The sequence below is a fragment of the Chiloscyllium plagiosum genome, chromosome 37, assembly GCF_004010195.1.
Source record: "Chiloscyllium plagiosum isolate BGI_BamShark_2017 chromosome 37, ASM401019v2, whole genome shotgun sequence".
NCBI classification, from domain to species: Eukaryota; Metazoa; Chordata; class Chondrichthyes; order Orectolobiformes; family Hemiscylliidae; genus Chiloscyllium; species Chiloscyllium plagiosum.
In genome coordinates this window covers 25498657-25509116 of record NC_057746.1, presented here as the reverse complement: position 1 = coordinate 25509116, position 10460 = coordinate 25498657, and the positions used below count along the sequence as shown (strand labels likewise).

The window sequence follows — 10460 nt, the reverse complement described above, 5'->3', positions numbered from 1 at the left end:
GCGGGTCGTGAGTTCATGGAATGCCCTGCCAGTAGCAGTGGTGGACTCTCCCTCACTATGGGCATTTAAGCGGGCATTGGATAGGCATATGGAGGATAGTGGGCTAGTGTAGGTTAGGTGGGCTTGGATCGGCGCAACATCGAGGGCCGAAGGGCCTGTACTGCGCTGTATTCTTCTATGTTCTATAAACGTTCTGCATCATCCTCAACCATTTCTGCCACCAACAAATGGACCCCACTACCAGAGGTGTATTTCCCTCCTTGCCCATATCCGTGTTCTGCCATTTCAGTTCCCTCTCCCACTCTGCCAAAAGCATGCAAGTCCTCAGCCGCCTCCACCTCCAGAGTCTAGCCACCCGATGCCTGGAGGAGGAATTCCTCATCTTTTGCCTTGGGGCCCACCAACCAAACGCGATCAATGTCGATTTCAGCAGTTTGCTGATCTCTCCTTCCGCCAAGCTTATCCCAGGTCCAACCCTCCAACTTGGCAACGCCCTCTTGACCTGTCCATTGTCTTTCTGATCTGCCTGCTCCACCCTCCCCTCAGCCCTCACCATCACCCTCCACCTTCATCTACCATTGGTAAAGCAACTGCAGAGCTCCACCTGGTCCCAACTTGCTTGTGACTCTGAGGTTGGACTTGGAGTCACCCAGTGTCCCAGTGAAAGATGACTGACGTCAACAAGGGTCGTGTGTGTGTTGGGAGAGGGGGAAGAGAGACTTTCCTCTGTGTCTTTCTCAATCTGTTCCCTACCTCTTTGCTCTTGCGAACATGTTCCCTGATGTGGCACCATCTGACTGTGGAAACCAGCCTCATAATGAGGAGACAGCTCCTGTTTGAACTGAAGGTGTCACTGACATTAAATGCACACTTGATGATAAATTATTAAAGGTTAAATCTTTTGGTAAATGTAACCGAGAGAGAGAGGCTCCTCCTCCCCCACCCTCCCCAAATATTGGATATAATTACTCCAGCTTCCTGATGGCCTGATGTAGATTTCTCTGACTGGGTCAGGTAGTTGAAATTGGTTCCTGCCTTTCCTCGGGGGACTACTTAGACCATTCAATTGTGTTTCAGATGAGAAAGCAGAAGGCAGTGATGCTGAGGAGGAGGAGGGAGAGGAGGAGGACCAGGGCTCGGTTGAATCGGCCCAGTCTTCGGAAGACGAGGACAGTGAAGAGGATGCAGAGTCTGCAGAAGGACCCCGTGTGGATGAAGGGGTGGGATTGGAGCCTGTGGAGGCCGAGGCTAGCTCCAAGAGTGAGCTCAGCTCCACATGCCCGACTGCCAAGTCTGAGTGCGCTGCCGAGAGTGGGAGCACCACGCGAGAGGACGTCAGCGGTGATGGTGTCCCTGTGGAGGACGGAGTGGGCTCGAGTGTTGGGGGTGGAGCTGCTACACTTGCCGTCACTCTGGGGGACGGGGCGGTGGAAGAAGGGGTAGGTTCCAGTAGCGAGAACGGGACTGCCCTGGCTGCGGAGGAAGGGTTGGCGTCTGCCGTCGCTGAGACGGGGAGCCAGTCTGATGCACAAGGCAGCCCTGCATGCCCAGCTGAGGAAGGAAGCGGGAGCTCAGAGGCAAGTCCCCTGCCCGCTGATTGGGAGGCAGCAGAGCCTGACCTCGGAGGCCAAACCCAACAGCATCCAAAGAGGAAACGCGCTGACTCCAGTGGGCAGAAACTGGAAGCGTCCATGGTCAAACTGAGCCCCAAAACCAGCCCCTGGGTGGCTGAGCAAACCATAACAAACAATGTGCCTGCACACGACAAGGGCAGTGCAGAAGCTTCCCCGTGTTATGAGCCAAAATCTTCGACCCTGGAGGTTGAGACCACCCTGGATGGTAGGCCTCCTGTCACAAAAGGGAAGTTGGACATTCTGGGAAGTGATGAGCACGGTCCAGATGTCTGTTTAACTGCAGTCAATGGACAAAAGCAAGAGTCTGTCGATCTAGACACACCACCAGTTCCAAAAAGAATGAAGCGAGCCCCGGACACGGAGACGCAGTAAGTAGAAAGAGGTTGCATTTCTTTTGGATAATCACTCCTTGTTCCCGTTCTCTCCCCTCTGTCGTTTTGAGAAGCAATTCAGTGGGAAAGAGGGCTTGCTGCTGTTTCCTCCAACGGCTTCTCGCTGAGTGAGCCGTTGTAATCAGTTTGCCTGCCCTGCTGCAGGCTGACGAAGCTCAGTCATTGGTTGTATTGGCCTCCCAGCTGCCAAACCACTTGATCCCTTCCATTACAATTGGCTGTCAGTGTCCTGGGAACTGGCAAACCCCATGGGTGAGAGCTGTCTCAAGCTGCACAAGGTATGTGGTTCAGGCATTCCGAATAGAACCATGACTGATGAAAGGGATGGAGGGTGCACCTGGGTGATGGGAAGGACAGGGCTAGTTGTTTTCACCAAGTAGATGGGATGGAGTCGTTGGACAAAGCTATCAGGACATTTAAGAGTAGGTTAGGAAATCCGCCAACTTTATATGGATCTGCCCTACATGCAACTCCAGACCTGTGGCAATGTGGTTGACTCTCATCTGCCTTCCTGAAGTAGCCTAGCAAACCATTCAGTTGTACCAATGGTTACAAAATCTCCACAAAGAAATGAAGCCAGTCAGACCATCCAGCACTGGCCGAGGCCCCAGTTCTGCTGACCCTGCAGAGTCCTCCCCACTAATGTCTGGGGGCTAGTGCCAAAGTTGGGAGAGTTATCTCAAACTGGTCAAGCAACAGCCTGATTTGAGTCCTACTCGAGCAGTCATACCTTACAGACAATGTCCCAGAGCCCACCATCACCATCCCTGGATGTGTCCTGTCCCACTGGCAGGACAGACCCAGCAGACTGGGTGGCGCAGTGGGATACAGTTGGGAGAGAGTTGCCCTGGGAGTCCCCAGCATTGACTCTGCACCCCATGATTGAACATAGGCCAGGAACCTCCCTACTGATTACCATGCACCGTCCTCCCTCAGCTGATGAATCTGTGGTACTCCATATTGAACAACACTGAGAGAGAAGCACTGAGGATAGTGAGGGCACAGAATGTACTCCGGGTGGGGGGATTTCGCTGTCCACTGCCAAGAGTGGCTCAGCAGCAGTACTACTGATCGAGCCGGTCGGGTCCAAAAGGACATAGCTGCTAGACTGGGTCTGCAGCAGGTGGTGAGGGAACCGGCAAGCAGGAAAACCGTACCTGACGTCATCATTACCGATCCCCCAGCTGCAGATCCGTCTGTCCATGACTCTATAGGTATGAGTGACCACCACACAGTCCTTGTGGAGTCAAAATCCTGCCTTCACATTTGAGGATAACCTCCATCGTGTTGTGTGGTACTTGTTACAGTGCGAAAGGGACAGGCTTCAAACAGATCTAGCGACTCCAGACTGGGCCTCCACGAGACATTATGGGCCATCAGCATGTGCAGAATTGTTAAAGTGGAGATTTGGGATGGCCCAGGGAATCCCTTGTGGACTCAGACCTGTAAAGCCTCTCTCTTGGTTTGTCCTGGAGATTGTACTCTTTGGAAGTCTGAAATAAAAAACCTCTTACAGACTGTTTAGTTTAATTTTAGTCATCCCCTTTTGTTCATCAATTGCGTCACAGTTACAACATAACACTGATACCTATAAGCTAAGCTAACTCTGTTCAAATAACCCAGGAGAGTAGGGTACCAGCCCTTCACGTGCCCCAGCAGGCTACTCCCATGCACTGCTACAAAGTGGCTTCCTTTATACAAAAGTTTACAAAAACCTAACGTTCTTAATTAGGCAGATAACAGTGAAAGACAATAATTTATAAGCAAGAAAAGTTAATTGATAGGTCTGTGTGTGCTTGACTGATCACTCCTACAGGCCTTGAGCTATCCATCAGCTGGGAAAAACATACCCAGCTGAGTTAGGTGCCTGCTAGTCAGATAAACTCCTATCATAAAGATGTACCAGTCTGAGCTCATTGGAGAGTCCATAAGGTAACCTTGCGCAGCTCTCATGTCAGATACAATTGTTTTACAAAATGGCTTCTTAGCAAGGAGGGCAAATGTTTGACCATTAAAATGGCTTCCTGACAGATTGTGTCAGAATCTCTTCAGTGTTAGGTTTAGAATAATTTTAAGCTGGGAGCAGACTCCTGCTTTTTATCTTAAGCACAGAATCATTTTGTACCTGAGGCTGAAATGTTACTGCAAGGTTGTATTTAAAATGATTAATTAGTCTTGAATTAAACATACCGCCTTTTCAAGTTTGTGAAGCAAATCCAAATAAGACCTAAGATCTGACTAGCTAGAATTGAATGGGGCAGTCATGGTCTGTAAAAAAACAAAAACAGCAAGTAAGTTAAAGCTTTATCAATATAACCTTTCAGCGTTTGTATTTCATAACCAGTAATGGATAATCAAAATCATAAAGTTCCAAAATGCAATTAAATTCAGTCCATAGCAGATAAGCACTAAGAGTTAATTTTCTACTGGCTTCAGCAGCCTCAGCACTAACATGGTCTCTCTCTCTCGCTCGCTCTCTAATGTCCTTTTGAACTCTCAAGTCAGCAAAGATTTTCTATGTCTGCCCCGCTTGCAAGGGGCAATAAGAATCCATTATAATTGGCAGTATCTGACTGTTAATTACAAAGTTTTAGATAGTACCAAGTTTCGTTTCAGGGTCAGAATCAAATACTGTCATTAATTTCACAAGGGAACGGCTGTGAATGTTATCACTGGGTGTCCTGATCGCTCAGATTCACCAACGCTAAGGCAAATGTTCTTCATTGTCTTACAGCATCCTGTTATCACTTGGTGAGCCCAGATGTCCCTATCATCATCATTCCTTAAGATCCTCCCTTTTTATCTGAGCCTTCCTGTCTGTCTATTTTCTAATGCAGTAAATGTGATCTATAATTCAGCATTACATTTTAGCCTAAATGTTTCAACACCAGGTTTAAGGCTACAGAGTACTCCACAATCTGTAGCCTCATGGCCTGCCATTTCCCCACTCAATCATTGCCATCAAGCCAGAGGATCAACCCTGGTTCAATGGAGAGTAGAGGAGGGCATGCCAGGAGCAGCACCAGGGATACCACCAGTGAAGCCACCAACCAGGACTACCTGCATGGCAAACCGCATAGGCAGCAAGTGATAGGCAGAGCTTTGAGAAGGTTTGTAGCTCAGGTTGAGGTTCTGGGTGTCGGTTTTCTCGCTGAGCTGGTAGGTTCACTTCCAGAGGTCTTGTCACCCTACGAGGTAACATTATCAGTGAGCCTCTGGGTGAAGCACTGGTGGTATGGCCCACTTAGGAGTTGTTTCCCAGGGTTAGTGATGTAATTTCCTGTGTCGCGGCAGGAGTGGTGCTGGAAAAGCACAGCAGGTCAGGCAGACTCCAAGGAGCAGGAAAATCAACGTTTCGGGCAAAAGCCCGTCAGGAATAAAGACAGGGAGCCTCCAGGGTGGAGAGATAAATGGGAAGGGGGCTGGGGCTGGGGAGAAGGTAGCCAAGAATACAGGAGGTGGGAATGGAGGTGATAGCTCAGAGGAGGGTGGAGTGGATAGGTGGGAATGGAGATAGGCAGGTAGGACAGGTCATGGGGACTGCAAGGTTGGAACTGGGGTAAGGTGGGGAAGAGGGGAAATGGGGAAACTGGTAAAGTCCACATTGATGCCCTGGGGTTGAAGTGTTCCGAGGCGGAAGATGAGGCGTTCTTCCTCCAGGCGTCGGGTGGTGAGGGAGCGGCGGTGAAGGAGGCCCAGGACCTCCATGTCCTCGGCAGAGTGGGAGGGGGAGTTGAAATGTTGGGCCATGGGGCGGTGTGATTGGTGCGGGTGTCCCGGAGATGTTCCCTAAAGCGCTCTGCACGGAGGCGCCCAGTCTCCCCAATGTAGAGGAGACCGCATCGGGAGCTCACCTGCACATCCACCAATGTCATTTATTGTATCCGTTGCTCCCGATGCCGTTTCCTTCACATATGTTGTCCCAGTTGAAGTGGTGTCCTTATCATATGTAAGGATACTAGTGAGAGAGGGTCATGTCATTTTGTGGCTGGTTGGTGTTCATGTATCCTGGTGGCTAGTTTTCTGCCTGTTTGTCCAGTGTAGTGTTATAATTCTTGCACGGTATTTTGTAAATGACATTAGTTTTGCTTGTTGCCTGTATAGGGTCTGTCAAGTTCACTAGCTGCAGTTTTAGTGTGTTGATGGGTTTGTGGGCTACCATGATGCTAACAGAGCTAAGCGATCCCTCAATCAACGGAGGATCTTCGTTCTGTCGCCCTGCCACGTCCAATCGTGAATGGAGGAGAATGGTGGTGGAGAATGCAATCAGTGGAGGGTGTGGTTCCACAAATATCCCCATCCTCAATGTTGGCAAAGCCCAGTACATTAGGGCCAAAGGTAAGGCTGAAGCTTTCGCAGTGTTCCTGGGCATCACAGATATTAGTCTCCTGGTTGGAAGCACTGGATACTGCAAAGGCTATGGGCCCTGACAACATTTCAGCAATAGTACTGAAGACTTGTACTCCAGAATTGCTGCTCCCCAAGCCAAGCTGTTGCTGTACATGGTGGAAAATTGCCCAGATACATCCTATACATCAATCCAGCCCAGCCAGTTACTGCCCCATCAGTCTGCTCCCGACCATAGGAAAGTGATGGAAGGGGTTATCAACTGTGCCGTCAAGCAGCACCTGCTCAGTTCTGCCAGGGTCACTTAGCTCCTGATCTCATTCCAGCCTTGGGTCAAACATGGACTAAAGAGCTGAATTCCAGAGGGGAGGGGAGACTCTCAGCCCTTGACATCAAGGCTACATTCAACTGTGTAATTACCCTTGAGAAGCTGGGGGTGAGCTGCATTTACTGCCTCTGTCCATAGTTGCCCCCCTTGAGAAGGTGGGGGTGAGCTGCATTTACTGCCCCTGTCCCTAGTTGCCCCCCCTTGAGAAGGTGGGGGTGAGCTGCATTTACTGCCTCTGTCCATAGTTGCCCCCCCTTGAGAAGGTGGGGATGAGCTGCATTTACTGACCCTGTCCCTAGTTGCCCCCCCTTGAGAAGGTGGGGGTGAGCTGCATTTACTGCCCCAGTCCCTAGTTGCCCCCCCTTGAGAAGGTGGGGGTGAGCTGCCTTCTTGAACCGCTGTAGTCCATGTGCTGTGGATAGACCCACAATGTTCCTTAGGGAGGGATTTCCAGGATTGGGACCCAGCCCCACTGAAGGAATGGTGTTTCACTTTCAAACTGGGGCTGTTTCTCTGGCGTGGGTTTCTAAGTCAGGATTCGGACCCAGCCACACTGAAGCGACGGCCGATATATTCCCAAGTCGGGATGGGGAGTGGGGAACTTGCAGGGGGGGGTGGCGTTCCCCGGTATCTGCTGCCCCTTGTCCCTCTGGATGGAAGTGGCCGTGGGTTTGGAAGGGGGTGCCTGAGGGTCTTTGGTGAATCTCTGCAGGGTACCTTGTAGATGGTACACACTGCTGTTACTGAGCGTCGGGGGGTGGAGGGAGGAGATGTTTGGGGAGTTTCGGCAGGGTATCTTGTAGATGGTACACACTGCTGCTACTGAGTGTCAGGGGGTGGAGGGCGGGGATGCTATTTCGAGAAGGACAGTAGAGTTCTCCTCACCCAGAGTCCAGGCTGATATTTATCCCTAGGGTGGGTCTTGATGGGTTGTTGAAGTGCTACTGTTTGTGAGAGCTTGCTGCCTACAGAAATCCCCCTATAACAACTATGTGACTAGAATGCGATTAGTGGTTATGAAATGCCCATTAGTTGAAGTGTTGTCTAAACCTTATTCTGGACCAGAGAAATGCTGTAAAACATTGTGTCCAGAGTTCAGACTGCTTCGTGTCTGCTCAAACTGGGGACAGCTGCTGTTCAATTAAGGCTTAGTATAGAGCCTGGGTGTGTTGTGGGCAGTTGTGGGACACACCCAAGGCACAGGGTAATTGGCATGTGCCAACGCTCAGGACTTATGAGCACACACCACCACCACCACCACCTTAAGGGCATGTAGGGATGAGCAATAAACACTGTCCGAGCCAGTGATGCCCATGTCCCGTGAGTGAACAAACACCAAGAATAATTCCAGCCCCACAGTCCTGTCAAGGTGTATCTCTCAGGGCTGCTGTATCACCTGTCATTTCTGCTGAGCCCTACTAGTGTCGAATCTCATTTCCTGACGGTGTAGCGAGCCAGGAATGATGTGGGAACAGTGGGTTTGCTGTGATCAACGACCCTCCGTGTGCTGAGGGAGAACATGTTAATATATCAGTTCCTCAAGTCTGTCAGTTCCTGTAGGATATCCTAAAATGATTGCTGGTGGATCTGAACCAAACTCTCCTGGGATGACATCTGGTCAGGAGTTAGTGAAATCTGGTTAACTACAGGGCTGTGTGCTGAAAGCCTATTGTATGTGTTGTCTGGGGCAGTCTGGTTGAGCATATGGAGAAAGATGAGCTGATCAGAGTTGGTGTGGATTTGTAAGTAGTTAGTCATGTCTGCTTTGTCTAATTGGAGGATTTGGGTATGTACGCAGCAGCTGTCAGAGCCAGAGCTCCAATTACCACTTTGTTGAGGATCTTTGTCAAGCTGGGAGCTGTGATGTGGTGGCTGTCCTCCTCCTGTCCTTTATGTTCTGACAGTCTGAGTTGAGTGGGTTCTGGAATCTTGCGTTGGAGGTTCACCCCCCGATCAGGAGCTGTCGCTTTGACTGTTGCTGCTGAGTGTCTGTGATCCCACTCAGTCCATCCTGCTGTGCCATTCTGGCCAGGGCTTGTCTTTCTCTGACAGATGTTGACTTTTTCCCTGTAATTGTTGGGTGGTCCAGTTTGGAACTTCCAAACACAGTCAATCTGTTACCTTCACCAGTCCTGCTGCTCCCTGGTCCACTTCATCATAACAACAAAGAGACTCCTGGAGGCATTGGGTACAGCAAAGGCTGTGGGCCCCCATGATATTCTAACAATCGTACTGAAGACTTGTGCTCCAGGAATGTCCTGTACCCACCACAGGTCAAAGCAAACCAACCTGACTAATGACCATCTTGTCAAGTGATACCACATTAACAAACCCAAAAGTCTACTCCCTGGCACCAGTCAGCTCCTGGCCGCCTCATTCCAGCATCTGCTCACAGAGGCAAGTGTGTGACAGACCTTAACCATCGACCTGGACCCAATATACCAACCACTACAGCGGACAGCTGAAACTGACAACCGGAAGCGGCAGGGACAGACCACTATAAACACCGGAGGAAACATCAAAGAAGCGCTTCGCAGGAGGCTCCCAAGCACTGATGATGTCGCCTAGCCAGGGGACGAAACGTTTGCAACAAAAAGTTCCAGCTCGGCGAACAGAACCACAACATTAGTGAGAATCCAGGAAGACCCAGCTGTGAAAGGAAAGTGGTTGTGGAGGGTCAGTCACTTCAGCCCCAGGGCATCTTGGCAGGACTCCCTCAGGATAGTGTCCTAACCCCCCCCTACCATCTTCAGCTGCTTCATCAATGACCTTCCCTCTGTCAGAAGGTCAGAAGTGGGGATGTTTGCACAATGTTCAGCACCATTCAGGACGACTCCGAAACTGCAGCAATCAGTGTCCAAATGCAGCAAGACCTGGACAGTATCCAGGCTTGGGCTGACAAGTGGGAGGTAATGTTTGTAGCTGGAAATGTGTTGCTGGAAAAGTGCAGCAGGTCAGGCAGCATCCAGGGAACAGGAGAATCGACGTTTCGGGCATAAGCCCTTCTTCAGGAATGAGGGTAATGTTTGTACCCCACACGTGCCAAGACGTGACTATCTTTGTTTGCCTTTCAGAGGCATTTCACTGCGTTCCCCATTCTCAACATCCTTGGGGTTATCCTTAACTGGAATCCGAACTGGAGCACCTACCATGCAAATACAGCAACTGCAAGGGCAGATCAGAGGCTGGCAATTCTCTGGCAAGCAAGGCACTTGACTCCTCTACAAGGCACAAGTTGGGGTTTTGGATTAAAACCAGGAAATCCTGGTTGGCCAGGCAGCAGCTTTGTCGAGGGAGCAGTGTGTGGTTTGTGTCCAAGCACCATTTTCTCCTCAGCTGACCATTCCTTTCTCACTCTTCTGCCTCTCTCCAGTAACGTACTTGTTGAAGCGAACAATTTTCAGAGCAGGTATTTCAGGTGGTTGTATGTGAATTAGCCTGAAGCACTTTAGAAAATATCTTTCTCGATTTTGTAGTTAGAGGGAATCGTCAATGTCAGAGAGAGGCCTTGAGGAAGCAGTGTGATTGAAGTGATGTTGAGCTGATGCAGAGTGGCCAGGGTACACCTTGAAATGTGTTGGTGTTCTAACCTGCGGTTGTACACTTACCTGGAGCTTGGGATTTAAGCCTGCTGTATGGCTTTCCCAGTCGTTATTACGGTTTCTGAATACACCCAGAATCCCTGGAAAAGCATCGTGCGATGTTTCATAGTGCCATCTGATAACCTGGTACTCTTTCCCCCCCACCCTCTCGCCTCGC

General features: G+C 50.2%; 1 protein-coding gene across 1 annotated transcript in view; it reads left to right on the top strand.

Annotated features, from left to right (window-relative positions):
- The window catches only part of LOC122541526 (death domain-associated protein 6-like), a 42875-nt gene that overhangs the window by 20202 nt on the left and 12213 nt on the right, over positions 1-10460 (top strand). The window contains exon 3 of the mRNA XM_043678353.1: positions 1027-2002. Within this exon, the coding sequence (XP_043534288.1) occupies positions 1027-2002 (976 nt within the window). The remainder of the gene's footprint in view (positions 1-1026; positions 2003-10460) is intronic.